The sequence below is a fragment of the Eulemur rufifrons genome, chromosome 2, assembly GCF_041146395.1.
Source record: "Eulemur rufifrons isolate Redbay chromosome 2, OSU_ERuf_1, whole genome shotgun sequence".
NCBI classification, from domain to species: domain Eukaryota; kingdom Metazoa; phylum Chordata; class Mammalia; order Primates; family Lemuridae; genus Eulemur; species Eulemur rufifrons.
Genome location: NC_090984.1, coordinates 7,455,781 through 7,476,920, shown reverse-complemented (window position 1 = coordinate 7,476,920; position 21,140 = coordinate 7,455,781). Strand labels below are relative to the sequence as shown.

Sequence of the window (21,140 nt, the reverse complement as noted above, 5' to 3'; positions counted from 1 at the left end):
TTTTTTTATTTCCACATTTATATCACAAGGTGTCCACTTACTGGACCAAATAGCAAAGTTGCTCCCTTCTGTGTCCTGAGAACACAGAAGTCTAGGTACTGTACATTCACTAAGGCTCCTTGTTTTTGCAAATCGCGTTTATGACAAATAACCATAAGGCAAACGAATCTAAAGGAATGGTTATGAGTGTTTCCAGCGTACAGACAGGTCTTCCCTCTCACCCAACAGTACAGCTTACACACCAGTAGCACCCGCGATAACTTTTGTATTGTTCTGGGGGGGAGGACTCTAGAAAGGTGAAATTTTCTAGATGTGTGCAGGAAGGGAAAAGAGAAAAGAGGAAGAAAGGAAACGTTTTTTTGGCTGGTGGTCAGATGGAAGAGGGGGAGAAAAACAAACTTGAGAAAACTTAAATTTTTGCAGCATTTCCTTAAAAACTGGGTTTTAACTGAAACCAGATACAAATGGCTGGATGCCCGTGGAGTGTGGGTCAAACTGGCTGGCCAATGGGCCTGCCCGCCCGATGCTAGTGGCTCACCGCAGCCCAGAAGCTTCCAGCACATGATGGAAAACACTGGCCTGACAGTGGCTGGGTGGGGAGCGAACAGAGGGCCACAGTGCAGCCCCCTGTCTCCCAGACTTTGAGGGCCAAATTAAAGAACAGAAAACGTAAAGAGATGAGATGCGTGCTTCTGTTGCTATGTTAAAGGTAACCTCTCCCACAGGTTTTCTGTGCCTGCCTGCAACTGAGGTCCCAGCGTTCAGGTGCTGGAAGTATCCGCACCTCTTCCGGGGTGGGGGACTAACGCTTTTTATAGCTGGTCTGCTATAGAGTTCTGAACTCACTTTGCCGTCCTTCCTTCCTTCCGTGCGGTCCTTCCTTTGCAATTTTGTTAGTAAACTGGTAGCAGCATTTCACAAAAGAAGGAGAGTTTTGAGGGACGAGCATGGAGACCACGTGACTCCCGCCCCCTCCCTCCCGCCCGGGCCGGACACCCCGAGTTCCCAGCTGCAGGGGGGCAGCTGGGTCCTGGCCACCCGCCTGCCCCGGCTACTGCAAGGTGGGAATGCACTTTGTGGCCGACGAGCCGGTCAGTCCAAGCAGACATAAGGCAGAATATTCAACCGCCCGTCGTCGCCGTGCGGGTCGAGCGATATGCACTGCGTCCAGTCATACCAGTTACCCTGTGTGTCCTGACACCCGTTCACCCCTGGCCACTGACAGGCCTGGATTCTGTGGAGATCGTCCTGTGTGACCTCCCGGGTCACCCCTGGGAGATCCGTGGGCAGGCCATGAGGCACCAGCACGTGCAGCTTCCTGGCCCCGCGCCGGGTGCTCTCTTCCTGCTTCAGGTACTCAGACATGAAGTGGTGAGCTCCCGGGGTCTGTGCGCCCGACGACGAGAGCAGGCTGCTCTGCCGGCTCAGGTAGGACTGGATGATCTCGTTGCGTGACAGCTCCTTCCAGTTCGTCTGTTCAAAGGGGCTCTGGAGGCTGGCCTTGGCCTCCTGCTTGTCCAGCTCTGTCCTGGGCAGCTGCTCTGTGTGCACAGGGCTGTCTGCCCGCACTGGCTCTTTCTGGGTCAGAGGTTTGATCTGTCTTGTCATGGGGTCAAAGGTGAGCTTCCGCTCTTTTAACCGGACAGGCTTGACACCTGCCTCGGCCACCTGCCCATCCAAGTTAACTGTGTAGTCTCGAGGCCGGTACCTCTTCTTCTTTTTACTGTCCGAGCCACCTGAGGAGGCAGCGTCACTGTCCGCCTTGGAGGAGTCTGGGGAGAACCCTGCCCGGGGCAGGAGGGGCTCTGTTGGGGGCAGCCCCACCTTGCAGCCCAGCCCCGCCGGCCGCTGGTGGCCCTCGGGCTGCTCCAGCCAGCGCACTGGGCTCTCCGCGCTCGGCAGCAGCTCCAGCCGCCGCACAGGGGGTGTGGACGGCTGTGCCAGCAGAAGCGGTGATGGCACCTGTGTGGCATCGAGTGCCTGGGGCCGAGGCGAGGTGCTGGGCACAGAGCCCTTGGATGCGTACGGGCTCTGCTGCCGGGCAAAGGAGCCCTCATGCCGTGAGTTCCGGGGACTGTAAGAGCAGCGTGGGGGCCCCTTGGGGTGGGGGGGGCCTGGAGTTTCATCTACCCTGTCCAGCTGCTGCAGCACTGAAGCCTTCCCCTGCAAGCAGGGCCCGGGTGGCTTGCCCAGACTGGGGGAGCTGGTGTGCGGCCGCACGGCGTTGACAGGGATCTTGCCGCTGTGCCTTTCGTTCTCACCTCGCTCCAGGCGGCTGCCCTCAGGGCTGGCATGTCCACTGCCGTCCAGGGGGCTGGGAAAGTTCTCTGGGCTTCCGCCGATACCATTGGTGGGGAGGGGGGATGAGTTGGGGACCAGGGGGTCGTGACTAGCTTTGGAGACCTTGGGAGGCGGCCCGGGGTGGCCGAGGTCGCGCTGGTCCCCCCGGCGCTTACGGCTGCCCAGCCTGTCCAGCCGCTGCCCAGGCAGCCTCTGGATGTCGTTGCGGTTCTTCAGGTCATGGATGGTCTTGGGCGCGCCGGCCACTCCTGCCTCTGGCCGGCAGTTGTGAGCACCCCCGTTGGCCGAACCGGCCGCCCCAGCCAGCCCCCGCAGCGCCGCCTCATTCTGGTGCACAGGCTCGATGAGCTTCTGCCAGCTCCGCAGCAGCTTCTTGGCCCGCTTGGCGAGCTCCTCGTTCTTGGTCTTCTTGCGAACGTCGTTGATGAGCTTCCCAAGTCTTGTTTCCTACAACCAGAGAGACATGATGACACACTTTTGGGACAGGGACCTCCCCATGAAAAGAGAGCTAAGCTAGAAATGGTGGGAAGTGCCCATGGCTTTGAAATGACCCCTTCCCCCTGACCCCTAAACTGCCAGCTTCTCTGACACAAAATCTACAGGGATCTGGTCCTTTGTGACTATGTAGATCCTCAAACCCAGTCCTCAGACCTCAGACTTTAGAGTCCTAGGGTTAGGCGGCTTTCTCAGACGCATCATCCCACAGGCTGCCAGCACCCAGGGGCTGTGAACTGTCAAGGCCACTGTAAGGACACTCTGCCAGGGAGGCTTTCTGGGTGACAGTGTGCCGTGGCCAAGGTGACAGCACAGAGGACCTGCTCCTTAAGCAGAGGGCTGGGGACTGCACCACTCACTGGAGCCTCCCTAAGCATACCTCTTCCCGTGTCCCCATGTGCCCACATGGTGTGCAGAGTATGGAGGAAGGAGTCTAAGCTCTGGGATTCATGACACCCATTCCTGCAGTGCCTGTAGGAAGACAGTGATCCCAAGGCCCGTACCATAAAGGCACATCTCCTCTCTCAGTCCTCTGAAGTCCTCACTGACTAGTGAGAAAAGGCTGAAGCTCAAAGAAGCCAGGGAAGGATCCAGGTTGCTGCCTACCCCCACGCTGTTCTGCCCTCCCAAATGCTCAGGCCCTGGGATGCTCACCTCCAGTGCCTCTTTGGTAATGGGGTATTTCTCCAGGCTGGAGATGACTTCCAGCACCGCCACCATGTTCCGGATCTGCAAAACAAGAGTCACTCATCAGGCTCCTGGCCCTTCTCCCCTGGAGGGCTGGGAAGCCCAGTCTGAGCCTGCTCAGGTCCCCATTCCTGCCCCAGCAGAGCAAGAAGAGGCGGTACCACTGAAGCCCCCACTCCACATAGCCTCCTACCTGTTTCCCAGGGCCAACAGGACACCCGGTGCATAGCCCCACCCTCCCAGCCAACCTCCTCTAGCGCATGGTGTGCAACGTGCCATAAGCCCCTCCTCCGTGTACATGCCCACCCACCTGCTGAAACTCAGGACACTTATGAAATGAGATCTGCTCCTGATAAGTGAGACGACCTCTACTCTGCCATCTGATGGGGTAGGGGACGCAGAAGGACTCATCAAATAAAATGCACAAAGCTTAAAATAGTAATACATAATGAACCAGTCACTTTGACTGCCTTAACGAGGCCTTTAGAGGTCACTAGAAGACACCATAAAGAGAGCAAAGAGTCACAAAGTAGGAGAAGACATAGGCCCCAGGCCCCGAGGAGCCGTATCTGGACCACACGGAGAATGTCTGCATACCAGCACAGGTGACAAGGAGCCCAGGTAGAGTGGCCAGAAAGAACAGGCACTGTGCAGAATTGGAAACAGCACTAATTCTCAGCTTTATCAGTCATCAGGAAAATGCACACTGATCCACGTGATCTGCATGCCCCACGAAGATACCTGCCGACACCAGGTACTTCTGGGGGACAGCTGACTTTGCATATCCTACAACAAGCAGCTCCTTCCCCTTTAGATCTTGCTGTGAGCCACACCTTGCTCTGAGCACTTCTTCCCACACATCGCTAACTCGTTTCATCCTTACAACAAGAGTCCCTGCAGCTCAACAACCACCCCTAGCAACTAACTACAGGTTGCCACTGGGCTGCCTGGTGGGTGGGAGTCATGGCCCCTGTGGAAGCCCCCTCTGCCCCCCATGAGTCACACAGTGAGCACATTACATCCCCCCCCGGCCCCCCGCCCCACACATGGTGGCCCACAGGCACCATACAGACTAGAACAGCAGAAAAGGCACACCAGGAAAAGCACATCCCCCACTCCACCACTGCAGCATTTCCTTGTATTTTTTTCCAAAAATATCCCTCTGTATGCATACAGATATGTATATACACTTACCACACATTTCAAACCACGACAAGACCAACCAGGGTTCCAAGGCTTGCCTTTTCTCACTTAACAGCAGAAATGTCCTGCATCAGACAGACCACCTCACATGGCTCAGCCGTACCTTCCAGAGCGAGGCGGGGCCCTGCCTTGATGCTGGGGGACACTTAGACATTTTCCATTTGTCATTACAAACAAGGCTGCAACCAACACCCGTACCAGACTCGGCTCTGGGCTGACACACAAACAGCCGTGGAGGAGCTGTGGGCTCCAAGTCCATGGAAGGTGGCCGCTTAGCCCCCGGAGGCTGCTCTCACTCCAGTCCCACAGGAGCCAGAGGAGGGTAGAGAAGCATCCTCTCCTCCTCCCTGCAGGACTGCATGCTGGCAGTTTTCTGTTGCTGTCACGGCACACAACCATAAGCCAGAGGGCTAAACAGCACACGTTATCATCTCAGGCTCCAGGGGCCAGAAGTCTGGTCTGGGCCTCCCTGGGCTAAGACGAGGGTGTCAGCAGTCTGCACTCCTTTCTGCAGGTTCTGGGGGAGGACCCACTTCCTGCTCCCTCCAGTGCCGGCAGCATGCAGTTCCTTATGGCCAGAGGACTGAGGGCCCTATTTCCTCACTGGCTGTCCCTCAGTTCGTGGCCCCTCCCTCCATCGTCAGAGCCAGCTATGGCCAAGTCCTCCTCACACTGCATCTCTCTGACCCAGCCAGGAAAGGGTCTCCCCTCTAAGGACTCATCTGACAAGGCAGGGCCCACCTAGATGATCCAGGTCCTCTCCCTACCTCCAGTCTGTACCCTTCATCACATGTGCCACGTAAGGTACCACATGCCCAGGTTGCAGGGACTAGGACACGGACGTCCAAGGGGGCCATTATTCCACTGGCCACATGCATGCTGGCTTTTCCAATCTTCTTCCCCATTCCAGCAGCCATTACCCTTCCCCCCAGGGTTCTCTGTCTCTTCTGGGTGTATAAAGTTGCAGAGTGACCACAGAGCAACGACAGTGGTCCTCACACCACCTGACAGCTCTCACAAAGCCACCTCTCTGCTAATGGACCAGTTTGCTCCTTGCCAACAACGGCCTTGCCTTGAGATGGTCTTGTTCGGGGCTATGTCCATGAACACATCCAGATAGCCCTAAAAAACCTGCTCCAAGCTATGCCGGGGGTGGGGGTGGTGATCGGAGAGGAGACAGGAGCCTGTACTTATCCCTAACACACAAGGAGCAGGGATCCGGCATAGGAGAAGACTGCACCGTGGGGATGCCAGTCCCAAGGGGACAGCAAAGCCAACTATTCCCCAGACCGGGATTCCAGCGCCAACAGGGTTTCTGGGCTTGCCACATGGCTTCGTTTCCACCCCAGTGACCTCACCCTGGTATATTTAGAGCCCTGGGTCCCCACATACCCCTGAACCAGCAGTCCTCACAGAGCAGAACACTGCCCAGACCCAGCTAGCCCGGCGGCACAGACTGTCCTTGTCCTTGGGCAGACGCTGTCCTGCAGCCAGACAGGAGGGAGGAGGCAGAACACCTGGGCAACCCCAGGGTCTGGCACTGAGCTGGTGCCCCAGAGATCACTGCTGAGCCAATGGCCAGCCAGAGCCACCCAGAAACTGTGTGGGAGCCGGGGACACAGAGTGAAGGTCTGAGGGCCCTGCCTACGTGCCCCATGACACGGGGCCACCTGAAGAGCTGCACTCGGGCTCATGCAGAGAAGCCTTCAGCTGGCCCTCGGGCTCTTGGCCCCACGGGGGAAATGCTACATTCTCCCCAGTCCCTTTCTGTCCCCAGCGTGCAGGCCTCTCACCTGCAGAGCAGAGGAGCCCGCTCTGCAGGAGGTCAGTCTCCTGGGGCCCACCTGCAAGGCTGGCACACAGAGAGGGTGAGTGCCCAGTGGGGCCACTCCCGGGAGCCAGCAGAAGGTAGCCAGTGATGCCAGCAGGGAGGAAAATGGGCAAGGCGAGGCTGCCCCTGCCCTGCGGTGGCTTTCCAGATGCAGTCAGGCAGGCCCCGAGGCCCAGGCAGTGACCGCCAAGCAACGCAGCAAGGGTTCTCTCAAAAGGTTGGGCACACTGTGGTGGACTTGTCAGTTCCATGGAACCTCCTTACAGATGACCAGTCTGTCCCAAAGAGCACTTAGCACTCAATCGGGGCTGGGTCCCCTAGGAGCAAAATGTGAGCTGGCTCCTGACCCAGGAGCCTGCTTTCCCAACCAACCCACCTCCACAGAGGAGCAGTGGCCTCCCACCCTCGCTGGAGGGCCCCATGGGTAGCAAGGATGCCAGGACTCAGCTGTGGCTGGATGAGGCTCCCACTCAGGCTCCAGGCCTGCAAAGCCCAGCGTGAATCCTGGCTTGGGGCAGGGAGGTGAGTCACAGGGAGGGCAGCACCAAGAGGGTCCTTCCAGGGTGGTCAGAAAAGGAGGGGACAGAGTGAACTGTGTCTGCCTGGCCTAGAGAGGGCCCTTCTGAGGACACTAGACAATCACAGCAGCAGGGGCTGGGAGTCTGGATCCTCATGTTGGAAAGCAGGAAAGAGATGGAGAAGGCTGGGCAGGAAGCTGGCTGGAGGCCCCGGTGCCGGTGGGAGATGCAAGGCAACACCAAAGCCCTGGAGTAGGGTGAGGGGGACAGGAGCAAGGACAAGGCCTGGAGGTAGAAGAGACCCAGGGCACCTGAGCTGGCTCCCACACAACCTGTCTTCTATCAACTTGAGCCACCACACCCACAGACCACCTAGGTCGCTCCTGGCACCTGTCCGGAGGGAAACACACTGGATCCTAATCACAGCACAGTTGGTTTCCGCTCTGCCTGAGAAGCCACCCTGGTGCTACCCTCCAAGACAGCTCTTCGGGCTCACAGGGCCATGTCGCTGGCCCAAAGTCTGTTTGTAGCCTCTTACAGTCAGGACATTTGTGGCCGCTTCTTCCTTGGGACGTCTCCCTTGGGATTCATTCCCAGTCCAAAAATCCCTCTCCAACTACCTGCCAACTGGCTTTCCCGATAGGGGTGGGAATCATGTCAGGGACTGCAGTGGTTCACTTTTCCATTAGGGACCCTTCAGCTGACACACATCAGTGTGTTTCCTCAAGTCAGTGCAGCCAGGTGTTGCCTCCATTTCTACCTGCAGCAACTGTCCCTGTCCACTGACTTTTGTCAATCTGGCCTCTTTATTGCTGCAGCGAGTGCCCATGAAGACCAAAGGTGTCAGGAGGGTGGGGGCAAGTTGACAGCAGGGCCAAGCAGTGGGTGGGGGCACTCAAGGAAGCTGGCGGGTCCCCTGAGGTGCCCATTCCAAAGACAGGGCAGCAAGTTAGTGGGGGGCTAGAGGTGGCAGGTGTGCACACAAGTCCAGCCTAGCAGCCTGGGACATAAACAATGATGGACTTAACTGTCACACTGAGTGCTTTCAGATCCTAGAGAGCCATGAGGCACAGTCAGGAACACAGGGGCCACCAGGGACGGAATCAGCAATCCCACCTGTCTAGAACCTCACAGAAAGACCACGTTGGGAGGCCTGGTCTCGGGCCACAGGCACCGGCCCCAGCGACGCCGAGGAAGGACAGTCTGCATCCAGGCAGAGGCTGAAGCGGTGGCTGCCAGCACGCCCGGCACACGGGCTCCCACCACCAGAGGCCTGCTGCTGAGTGCACCCTCACTCATGCTCCAGGGATGCCCCAGGGACATCGCGTCTGGGCAGGGAGGGGACAATTCCTCACCCAACACAAGGACGTCAGCGTTCCCAAGGCTCCTATGTGGTTCCACATGAGAACCCAGAAAGGCTGCAGGAAAGGCTGGCACCTTCCTCCCTGGAGAGACCCTGAGCCTGTGCTAAGCCACAACTCCAGGCAGCCTAACCAGTGACATCTGCCGTTCAGCTCAGAAGTGAAGCTGGACACACACAGGTAGAGCCCGAGGGAGGGGATAGTGCCCTTGAGAAGTGGCCTGGGTTAGGGGCCTGGAACTATGTGCGCAGGTGACAACCCATCCTCCCACACCCTGCGTCACAGGGAGAAGTGGCAAACCTGTGCATGACTCCACAGCATGACACTCTATGGGAACCATTAAAGATATACCACACATCCTCGTCTTTCAATGACACGTTCTAGAGTATTTCCTGAAAAGACAGATGCAAGCTGGAATTTGCTACAGAATCACCCCTTGGGTGTGAGTGGCGGGAGGGGCAGATGAAACGAAGCTGTGTGGCTGAAGCTGGCATCTGCTGGAGCAGAATGGTTACTGTACTATATTTTTATGTTTGAAATTTGCTACAAATAAAAAAGGTTAGAAAATACACCTATTTCCCAACATTTGGATGGGAGATTTCCTTGGATCTAGGACTGGCAGCCGTTAGAGATGAAGTGAGCAAGTACCTGTCTCCAGCTCCTCACGGTGGTCCCATGCTCCCGCCATCTGGCACCCGAATGGGGAAGGAAGGGCTGAGGGCTGGGTAGGATGCCATCTCCCTCCACAGGGAGCCTTTCAGAGCCTCCTACCTCTGATTCAAACTGCACAGCTTGTTCCGTGTGGTGAGACCCCAGGCAGACATAGCACACACTCCCAGGGCTGGGGAGGGGAGCTTCTGGAGCCCGGGCCCAGTCCCACTCTCAGAGGTGGCCTAATGCCTCCCTGTAAAAGGGGCCCACAGAGAGCCCGAACCAGGGCACGTGCTAACTCAGCAGTTCTTAAGAACCTGCCCTCTCTGTGAGGAGGCCGGGCCTCTCCCTGCAGCGCCATTCCCCGGTGGCCCCTCTGCAACCCAATCACAAGTCTGACCCCTCCAGAGTCCAGAAGACAAGACTGGCTTCAGAAAACCTGCCTACAACGGGGTGTGTGGAATCATCTTAAAAACCAAATCCCCATTGCCAAAATTTAACTGGACCTCAACACGCATCTGAGTTTTCCTTCTGTGAATGGGATCGCTGGATCCCGGTGCAAAGCTGGGGCCAGTGCACAAAGCAGACCCGCCACTGGCCAGCCTCCCCTGAGCCCTGTTTCAGGGGCACACATGTGAACTCCCTGTGCCCTCAGTAATCACTGCCCCCCGGGGGGGGGGGATTTCCAGCCCTGATCTGAAAGGAGGAACTGAGATGCTGCACTGGGGAGTCTGAGCAGCCCCTCGGCTCACCGCCCACTTTCCTCCACATCTGAAAGGCCCCCACGCCAGCTAACTCACACAGGACCTGCCTAGTGGGTTCCCCCAGGGCCAAGTTCTCTCACTTTTCATCCTGACAACCCCACTGTACACATAAGGAAAGTTGGGGTCTGGGAAGGTAACAGAGGCCCAAGGTGGACCACACAGTTAGAAGGAAGTGGAGCCTGGTCTTCCACTAGCCCAGCCCAGGCTCTGCCCAGCACGCAGGGCCCATCCCGTGCTTGGACTAGGTGGGGTGAGGGGAGCCAGGTGCTGCCAGGCTGCGGTATGTGAGCACCCGACGAAGACTCCCCTGAAGCTACACTGGGCCACCTCCACGTGGTCCTATAGTGCTGTCTCTGCCTTGTCCCCAGGATGCCCGAGAGCCAGGACCAGGGAGACCCAGGCATGGGCCCGTGCCGCCCAGTGCTCACCCTGAACCGTGGGCCATGATGGTGGCACTGGAGCCCACTCCCCACCAGACTGGCCCAGGAGGAGCAGTGTACACCGAGCATGGCCAATGAAATGGTTCTACGCCCTCCCTGTTTCACTGCCTGGCCGGCCCCCCTCACCACCTGGGCAATGGGTGGCACTGTCCTGGCAGCCCAGCCCACCAACTCACTCCTTGGGCTCAAAGCAGCCCCTGGTGAGGCCTCAGCCACAAAACACCTGTAAAAACTGCTTCACTTTAAAAACCAACAATGTGGAAGTTGTCATTTTTTTTTAATGCAGAATAATTTAGACAGGAATTTATAAAAACCACTTAGCTCAAAAGACTTTGGAAGTGTTCATCAGCAAGCAAGCTGTCCTTCCAAACCAAAACAGCCACAGATGGCACCCAGAAGCAGGCAGTCTGCCTTCAATGTGCTAAGCATTCTAATGCCGTCCGTCCGTGGCTGACGCACCTCGCCTCCACCCCCAACACACAGTCATATCTGCTAAGGACACTCGGGTGAATGAATCGGGGCTTTGCCAGCTAAGTGTGTGTCTGTGATTTGGTTCCAGGTATGCCATCATTTTCAGCCAGTGCAAGTCTTCCTGCTTCTGACAAACTCCACACAGGCATGTTCCCAGGCATGTGACCCGAACTGCCTCTGCCGCAAGTTAGTGCGAGAGGTGGTACCTTATGTCCCAGAAGGCCCAGCTCACCTCCCACCCCTGTCTCCCAGAGTGAGGAAAGCACGCTCCATCTACCCTCTTTGCTCTGGAAGATGTAGCTTCCCCGGGCACTTCTCTGCCCCACCTGCAGAGCTGCATGGAAACAAGGGAATCCTCCCTCGGGTGGATGCCATCCTATGCACAGCCTCAAGGGGTTGTGCAGATCCACCAGGCTCCACTTGGTGAAGGTGCCCTCCTCCAAGGGGAACCAGTGGGAGCCTCAAACCCACAGCGGTAAAGTCTCACAGGGGCAGTCCCAGCGACAGCCACCAAACTCACCACTTGCAAAAGCACTTCCTCACCAGCACGGCCCACCTGCTCCCCCAGAGCAGCCAGCCACCCACATGGCCTGCACCATGCACGTGGCCCTGACGGTCCTGCACTCATAGCCCCTGCACCACTCAGGCAGAGCATGTAATCATATGCTGCAGCCCGGAAAGAGGAAGCCCAGGGCTTGGGACAGCAGTGCCCAACCTCTGCAGTGAGAGGCCTACAGACAGGGGCAGAGGGCAGGCAGGGCAGGCAGGGCAGGCAGGGCTGCTCTCCGTGGCCACTGCCCTCAAACTGTCCCTCCCTCCCACCTTCTGTCTCAGCAGCTCATTCCAATCAAACTACCCACCTAAACTCTCCCGGCCTCTGCATTAGGTCCACAAGACTTACCATTCTTCTTGTCATTATGTCCTTTCTGAGAGCACAAGAGCTCTCAACCCTCTTCTGTAAATTGGCTGGTTGCTACAGACACAGCTGGAGCACTGGGAAGCCAGGTAGGGTCCTGGTGAAACATGCTGGCCAGGAGTTTCTCCTCCCAGCCTCCCTCTGCTAGGAGCAGCCAGTAAGAATGCCAGCTACAGAAGACTGGAAATGACCCAAGGTCCATGGGAGGGGACACATGCACAGTGTTTAGTCTCTGTGTGTTCTGCCAAAGATAGATCCCAAACAAGAACGAGCCAGCTTTTCAGAAACCGACAGGGACAACCTCCAAGATACTGCCAAGTACAGAGAGGTGCACGCCAGCACACATGGTGGATCACGCCTATAATCCCAACACTTTGGGAGGCCAAGGCAGGAGGATTGCTTGAGGCCAGGAGTTTGAGACCAGCCTGGGCAACATAGCAAGACCCTACCTCTAACAAAATGAGAAAAATGAGCCAAGGGTGGTAGTGCTCACGTATAGTCCCAGCTACTATTGAGTCTGAAACAAGAGAACTGCTTGAGCCCAAGTTTCCAAGTTTACACTAAGCTATGATTACACCACCGTGTTCCAGCCTGGGTGACAAAGAGAGACCCTGTCTCCAGAAATAAATATTAAAAAAAGAATAGAAGCAACAGGTGAAATAGCACCACTGAGGCTCTCACCCAGGCTGCCAGGAATCCTGGGGGGGGGGGCGGGGGGAGCCCCAAATTCCCAGGAAGACAAATATGAGGACATGCCCCTCTCAGAAGGGGCTCACAAACAGATAGGTAAAAGCCACCACACCCACAAATGATGCCTAGAATACTCCTGCCAAGCCAGAAGAGGTCAGTGTGCTACAGATACATAAATGACATTTGGTGTCTGGTGGCCCCTCACTTTCCTGGGCACTCTTCACAGGGTCACCAAGTCTGTTCTGAGCTGGGAGAGTGGGGCAGGAACTACCAGAACCCAGTGGGGGCTCACTCTGGTTAAGTCACTTGGCAAATGTAAGGGTAAGCCACAAGGAGCTCTTGTGCTTGTGTTACAGGACAGGAATCTTAAGTCTCTGAGAGCTCTGGAAACTCACCCAGGTCGGAGAGGTAATTAAGCAGTGAGTGTGCCTCTCCCACCCAAAGCTGTCACCCAGAATGCTGCCCCAGCCCACTGAGGCCAGCTGTGTGACCTCCCTAATGAGAGCTCCAGGGCAGAAAGGGCCAGCAGCGCTGAGACCCCCCACCCCTCAGCTGTTCCCTCATCTACTATTTGAGTATGATGACAAACGCTTTCTACGGGGCTCTTGACAGGGCGATGAGGCACACACATGGACAGCTAGGGCAGTCAGTCTCTGGTGCATGGTAAGTGCTCAGGAAGGAGGGTCCCCATGGAGTCCTCCGAGCCCATCACATGCTTACACTTCAGAAGGGCTTAGGTGCCCTATTATAGCTCCTGGGATCTGTGTGGAGCCAGAGGGACAGCAGTGGGCATTTCTACAATAGGGGCCACCGGGGAGAGACCCAAGGACAATGTCATCCATGAATAGGATGGTGAGTCTACAGATTCAGTGTCAAGGATGGACGTTCCTTGCAATTCTACTCCAGGTAGCACCAAGAGAAACGTGTGTGTGTTCTGAGAGTGGTCAGGGCAGCTGTATTCAGAACAGCCCCAGCTGAAAACAGACTCATGGCCACCAACAGTACACCAGATGAATAAATTATGGTCTGTCCATTCAGTGTCGCCTGAACAAACTACTGTTACACACAACATCAAAAATAAATCCCCAAACAGTGTGGAGTGAAAAAGCCAGACATAAAAGAATACATTTTTTTTGTACTGGATTGCAAGGTCAAAAGCAGGCAAGACTTCTGGATAGTGACAGTGGTCAGGGCATTGGGGGGTGGAAAGTAGATGCAAGAGTGGTTTTGGGAGAAATGCTCTATTCCTAGACCCAGGTGGGTGGGGGGTTACTCGGGTGTGTTCAATTCGTAAACATCCATCCAACTGTAAAACTTAGGACTTGTGCACTTTCTGGCTGTATGCTATCCTTTTTAATTAAAAGGCTGTTAAAAATAACCTACTGTGTGAATTTCAGGATCTAAGAGGCCACCCCATCCTACAGAAACAGATGGCAGAGCTGCTGGGGTCATGGAGGAGGGGGAGGCATTGGCAAGGCTGCTTCTGGCTCCCCAGGGTCACCCAGGCTCTTGGGAACCCCACGGAAAAAGGTCTGGAAACAGTTTCAACAGGAGCCCAGGCCTGAGACACACAGAGAACAATGTGCACTGCACAACTTATGGAGAAACATGGCCACATGCTCCTGGCCTGGGTGGGGCTGAGAAGGACAAGAGCTCTGATGTCACTGGAAAGAGGCAGGCAGGCAAGCAGCACCCATTGCACCCACATCGTGTGCCAGTGCCGTGCAGGGCATCGGTGTCTTGCCAAACCATGGTCTCCTGAGACCACGGACCCCCCCCCCCCCAAAGCAGGTATTATGCCGCTTCCCCAATGAGGAAGCCAAGGGCACAGGTTAGCTGGCCACAGGTACATCACCAACCTAACCCACTAACCCCATGCAGTTGGCACATACCCTGTGTCCATCCAACAGGCCGTTCCAGCCTCACTGGTGACAAGGACAGAAATGGAGAGCTGGCCTGGGGGAGGGCAAGGGAACGATAAATAGTCTTAGGATGAGGCAAATCTGCACATCTACACAGGGAAGGAGGATAGCAAAGAACGTCCTCTTCTATTCCTACTTTGCTGAGAGTTTTTAATCAGGAGTAGATGTCCAATTGTGTCAAATGCTTCTTCTCCAGCATCTAGTGGGATGATCACAGGGCTTTTCATGTTTGGCCTCATAGTATGGTCAGTTACATGGAGGTTCAAATGCGATCTGCCTCCCCTATTTTAATTTCTACACTCCCTTTCTTTGCTACCTCCATTATGGTGAGGTGTATTTATAGATCAAAATTTATCAAATTGTATACGTCTGATGTAGGCAGTTTATTACATGTCAATTACACCTCAATAAAGCTATAAAAAAACCCTCAGAGGTAAACAGATGCAACAAGGTCCTAGGAAAGGTGGGGGGTGGTAGGCAAAGAGCAGGACTGCTTTTCTGTTGGAGAGGAGGTAACCACACTCCACCTGGGCTTGGCCTCTCTGGGGTAGAGGGTGAGCCCTCTGGGGAAGCTCCGCCTCTCTTCAGTAAAAGGAGAATGACTGTCATGCCTAGGGTCCCAGGGTATTGTAAGAACAGAACCATAAAGTTGTTCAGTTCAGCTCAATGCACTGCCCATCTCAGATCACTGGGGTCATCAGTAAACACCAGTTTTTTCTTTCTGGGACACTGTGAGTGCCCCCACAAGTCACTTGTACACTGGACAGACTGAGCATCCTAACTGTAGTTTGGAAAAGCTGATCCCTGGCTTAGAGCAGCATCTGGCCCTCAGGAGAAGTGCTGTAGCTGACTCGGTAATAGTGTCCCACAGATCGTGAATATAAAGTGCCCAACACCCACGGAGGGCTGCATTTATAGACACGCACCCTCAGGGTGCCTGTGGGGTTTCATCATACTTCAGCTGGAGACCCAAGAGAGGCAGCCACCTTCCCATGCTCACAGAAAAGGCCAGCGGGCACAAACATATGCAGAAAGTCGTGGGCAAGTGACAGTCTGCTCACCCCCAAACACTGAGCATATATGCAGCAATAACCCACATCCGTCCTCCTGACATGAAAATAGCCATGGTCATCTGACAGATTCTCTTCCCTCCTAGCTCTGCAGTTTTCTCCTATGGGAATAAGCTCCTGGAGGGACTGAAGTCTTTCTGAAATCATGGCTTTGGCCCTAGACAGTTGACCTAGACCCTCGTTCTTCTCCAAGTGTGGACAGGGGGTTGGCAAGTAGCACCGGGGAGCTGCTTGGAAACGCGCAATCTCAACTCCATCCCAGGCCTCCTGCATAGGAACCTGCATTCGAACACACCCTCAAGGAGATTCATACACACAGAGATGACGGACAGAAGCTCTGTTCCCCAGGAAGCAGGTTTCGCTTGGCACCACGTGCCTGGCTGCAGCCCTGACACCTTCTTCTGTGGCTGGCTGATTTGGAGGCTCCCTGGTAGCAACACTGCTGGCACCACTTGCACCCTGCTTTCCAGAGCCCCCCGCCCCCCGCCCTGGTGTGACCTCATCCAATCCCCATGATGTCCTTACCTCCCGAGGGTGTGGGGTATGCCCATGTTCAGTCTGCAGGAGGAGCCTGCAGAGCCCATGCACAAAATGCACCAGAGCCCACCAGGCACAGCTGTGGAGCCCTGTCTGTCCCATGCCAACCTCAGAGAAGGCCCCTCTACGAGGTGGTGTTACAAGGTCCAGACAAACCACTTACAGGATGAGAGGATAGGAAGTGGTCGGGCTGCTGTGGGACATGCTGCTACCAACCAGCGGTGCCCACTGTCAGGGAAAATGACACCTGGCAAATGGAGGCTGGGGAGCTGCCAGTTAGCAAATCATGCCACACACGCCCCTTCTAAAGGAGCCCAGAGCAGCAGGCCTCACCCGCTGGCCCCAGCATGGCACGTGGAACCTGCTGCCTCACCGCCTCCCTCAGCTCCACACCCAGCGGCAGCCCCCACACTCATCCACTCGGCTCCCAGGGCGCCTGGCTAAAAAGGCACCTCCCTTCTTCTAAACCCCAAAGCCAGTGTTTCTAAGATAATTCTACTTCAGCTCTCACAAGGACATAAGTGGCTTCTGTGGGCTGGACCAATTACCAACCAGTTACAGCACTGGGGACATTTCCTAAGGGGAGATGACAGCTGTCTTGATTTCAATCAACTGCCTTACAAACCACTGCTTGGACTTCCCTCAGCCCCCAGGCCCATGACACATTAGCTCTTATTGTGGTCTCTCTTACATGTGGCAAACATGTTTGCTCAGCAGGGTCCAACAGGTTTTGGGAAAGCCTTCATTTTCAGTGTAGTCCCTCCAACCTGCAGGGACCTTAGTTTTGTTCATTGTTGCCCCTCCCTCCCACCAAGTGCCTAGAATAGTGCCTGGCGTTAGCAGGGACTCAATAAATGCTGTTGGATGGGTGGATGAATGGACGAGGTCCCTCTTACTGTCTTCGGTTGCTGGGTGCCATGTTTATTCCATTATCACCAACATATTGGGGGTCTCTCTGTGTGGAAAGTTGGGACCTGGAGAGCAAACATGCTCTGTCCTGTTGCCAGCTGTCACCTACAATAGCTACCCCTGGAGGATCATGGGAACATGGAGTGACTCTCAGTGGGCCTCACACACCTCCATGAAAGACCAGGCCAAGGGTGCCACCTGTGGCTGTGCCCTGGAGGCTCCATTACTCCTTCAGGCAAACATGTTTGCTCAGCAGGGCCCAGCGGGTTTTGGGAAAGCCTCATATTCAATGCAGTGGTCCTGGAAGTTACTATGACCACAAAAATTTTCTCCAATTTACCTTCTTGGCAACGCTGAAACTATTCTAAACAATTACATAAGGAGGGAGAAGAGAAGCCATGTGAGATTTTTGTAAAGCCAGACACTAAAGCAATGTGGAAACCAAACATCACAATCCACTGTGGTAACTTGGTGACAGAATTATCTGCAAGGTGGTGGCACTGCTTGGCAGGGCAGGGCAGGGCAAGTGAAAGCTTGCTGGTAGAGGCTGTGTCATGTGGTGGCTAGGGTGAGGGCACAGTGGAGCGCCACCATGGCTCCCAAGGCCACTTGCTACCAAGAGCCAAATCAACTGCTTTCTCCCCTTTCCCTGCTGGGGGATGGCCAGTCTCTGGAAAGCCTGACCACCCAACAGTGGCCCAGGGCAGCCCACCCCAACTGGGCTGGAGTGGATCCCACCAGACCTTCCTGCCACAGCTCTGAACCACCTACATCCCCACAGGCAGGGAAGGGGCAGCAAAACCTACCCCAGAGGCCAGGAGTGTGCCCAGGGCTAAATATCAAAGAGGATGGAGCCCTGTAGTGAGATGTGTGCTCCCTGTCACCAAATGTCCAAGGCAAAGACCACTGAGGAGACTTGGGGACAGAAAGGATTTGCTTTTCACTGTGCCACCTTCCACAGATCATCTGCTAACAGTACTTCCTCAATACATGAAATCTATATTTCAAACATGTGTTTTGAAGTCTGCTTTTCCCGTTTTCATCTCGCCACATAGGCGGTGACAAACACAACTGGCCACAGCAACAGAAAATGCAACAGTGCAACTAAGAGCAAACACGGACACACGTTTTTACTACACCCAAAGCAGCATTAAGGAGAAAAAGTTGGCTCTGGTCCCTACCTGTCACTGTACCAAAACAGCTCAGCCCAGGCAACCTGTCACCAAAGCCAGGGACCTTGCCTCAGCCTCACCTCTCAGAGCAGCTCCTCGGACTCAGGGCTGCTCTTTCCTTCTAGAATCCTGCCCCCGGTAGCAGCCGTTCTGCAGCCCAAACCTCTCTCAAGCGCCAACCCTATACCCTCCCTCCTCTCACTGCATTTCTTGGCTCTTTCTGGACAATCTCTTCTCAGGCAACTCCAAATTCACATCTCAAGCCCAGGCATCTCGTCTCCCACATCTCAAAAGTGCTCAGTGTTTACAGACCACTCACTATCTCGCCCCCCGCCTCCACCCCTGACCTTGTTCCTGCAGGATTCATGCTCCAATAGGCACCCTTGGAGCAGGCAAGCCTGAAGCCCAGGAGTCGACTCCAAACAAAGCCCCACTCACCAACTCTGTCAGGCCTGTCTTCTTTGGACCCCAATTTCAAACCCCTGAAATGGCGGACCTTAGCCCACCTCACATCCAACTTGTGACATTTGCACACCTATATTACAGCTCTATGACTTTCCAAATAGTCTGACCACACACTGCTCTGGCTGAGCACACGGAAGCAAGGAGGGACCTGGTGGCTCATTGGTGCCCACGCTCCTCGCCCTGGATACCTGGAGTCTTGCCCTGTCTGTTTGTTCTCCCTGTCCTCTGAGGACATCTACGGAGCCACTATTGTTGTCAGACGGTGCCTTCTTGAGCCCCAGCAGCCCTAGGAGGTGATATGAACATCAGCATTGCACACAAGTGGAGAGGAAGGGAAGACACCCTGTGGTGACTTCAGGACAGACCCTCGAGCAGAGACCAGGTCTGGCCAGTGCTCAGCTCTGACCCCAAAGGCCAAGCTTTGCAGAGAACACAGTGCAGAACCAACCCAAGCCCCGCATGCCCCATCTCCCTAAGTCTAGAGCCAATAACAATTATATAGTTGTAACTGCATCATAGATATTGTGTTTTTTTTCCCCTTCATTTAGCACGTTTTCCTGTTGCTACATAATCTTCATCAAGATCATGTCTAACAACTAAATGTTCTATTAACCTATCATAATGCCCTTGACCTTCTCCAATTGCCGGGTGCTCCATTTCTTTCTAGGTTCTACTACAGCCAACATTGGAATGAACACCTTCAAACATACTTGTTTCTCTCACTTTTTCCTTAGGAATCAATTCCCAGGGGTTAAATTTTGCTCCAAGAGTCCAAATACTTTTACGGCAACTGGCACTGCCTGAACTGTTTTTAACTCATGGCTTCCACAGTGCAATGACTCCTTTACAAAAGGGAGGGAGAAAGCAGAGTCGAACCTGCTGCACTCTGCAAAGTGTCCCAGAGAGGTGAGCCTTCCCATCTGGCAAAGCTACCACGTGAGACATCAGGGCTGTCATCCTGTCCTTGTTATGTATCCCTTGACTCTGCCCAGGTATGGCAGCATGTCTCCAAACATGAAGGCCAGCAGGGGAGGGAGAGGATCCAGTGCAGACATTGATAGACTATTCTCCAGAACTGGCACTGAAGCCACGCTGCCCACACTGCTGACCGCGGTAGCCTCAGCCACCGAGAGCACGTATGGGCCACCTCCTTTGCACAGAGATGCAGAGAACTAGGCTGCCCACCCGCACACCTGGCTCTAAGTCAGAGATAGGCACATATTAATGGCACTGCCACTCTACCTGGAGCTGGCTATAACATCCCTTCAGGGACCTGCTGGCACATGGTGGGGATGTTCTAGGGTTTTGGGCAGGCCAGCAGGCTGGAAGTGGAAGAGGCAGGAGCAGATCTAGCCCCTCTCCCACACTGCTCCCTTGCCCCTCCAAAAGGAACAGGGGCCACAGGACCTGGGGTGGGGTCTTTGGAGACGTCTCCAGGTGTCTTGGGGCAAAGTCAGGCCCTGGCCTTCTGTCCCTTCCCATCTGCCTGGCTTCCTAGCCTGTGGCCCTTGCATGGTATACTGTGCCACAGCCCCAAACTTGAAAACAACTAGCCATGAGGTGGGCCACCAGGACGCAGTTCAGATTCAAACCTCACAAGGGGATGGCCACCCCACCATGCGGTCCTGTATCCCATACACTGAGCCCGGGGAGGCTGGCCCTTCCTTGCCCACATGGTCAGAGGGTAACAGATGGTAAAGGGTAAGAAGCATCCCCCAGGCCCAGGAAAACACCGAGCCTGAGCCCCTGAGCATGTCCACCAGACACTGCCAAGATGGTGAGCCTGGATCTTTCTCTAGGTGCTCTGGGTACTTTTAGGACATTTGTACAGTATGGATACCACAGCCTGAGATGACAATCCCAGTCGTTGTTCCTATGTTGCTGTGCCCAGCACTGCTGGCTGAAGACCCCAGTCTCAACTCAGAACACCCTGCAAAGCAAGTTTAATTTCCTCTATTTTACAGGTGAGGAGACCAAAGCTCAGAGAAGGACTTGCCTGAGGTCAGAACCCACATCTGACTCCAGATCTAAAGGCTCTCCTGTTATGTTATACACTGCACCCTGGTATGACAAATTCTACAACGTCTCCACTTTTCTAAGCCTATTTCAGTAGCACCTCTCAGTGGTGAGAAGTCAGTTTACCCCTTTGTTTCACATTGCCCTTCCTAAATACACAATATTTAAGATTAGACATGGAAAACAATGAACTAAGACAACCATGCCTCGGTGAGCATCAAGGGAAGCTCGTTGTCAAAGATCAACACTGGGAACCATTTCAGGAGCACACTCAAACGCCATCCGAAGTTCACCCTCTCAGGCCCTGGTTCCTAGCTCTATGGGCTACCTGGTGCTTCTCGGCTACCGTCCGCCCCTCATTCCCACCACGTCAGAACGTGGCCACTTTCTTAGGCTGTTTTCAAACTGTCTCCTTGGAGCTTCCAGAGCCCAGCCTCAACTTAGCCCCACACAGGTCCAAACATGGACTACCCCCTTAACTCAGGTCCCAAGTGGGTTCTGGGGACACGCTATGGTGCCACCTCTCTGGACTGACTCCCAAATGTGCCTCATCATCCTCATTAACCCAGCAGTACTTGCTGCTGGCACGTCCCGCCCTGGCTCCAGAACTCTGTTCTCTTCCCCAACACGGTAGATAAAAGCCATGGCATTCAGTACCATTGCAAAGTCACGTGAACAACAGACATTCCCCTGCAAGCCCTCTGACGGCCACTGAACTGTG

The 21,140-nt window shown here is 55.0% G+C and overlaps 1 protein-coding gene across 2 annotated transcripts in view; it reads right to left on the bottom strand.

Annotated features, from left to right (window-relative positions):
• Positions 1-21,140, bottom strand: part of MED26 (mediator complex subunit 26) — a 46,951-nt gene continuing 25,811 nt past the window's right edge. Inside the window, exons 1-3 of one of the 2 annotated variants that reach the window (XM_069494502.1) lie at positions 11,624-11,732; positions 3,451-3,525; positions 11-2,748 (exon numbers count right to left, since the gene is read on the bottom strand). In XM_069494502.1, the coding sequence (XP_069350603.1) occupies positions 1,093-2,748; positions 3,451-3,525; positions 11,624-11,638 (1,746 nt within the window). In that variant the 5' untranslated portion in view covers positions 11,639-11,732 and the 3' untranslated portion in view covers positions 11-1,092. Of the gene's footprint in view, positions 2,749-3,450; positions 3,526-11,623; positions 11,733-21,140 lie in introns of those variants that run through there. The other variant, XM_069494494.1, reaches the window with a different exon arrangement.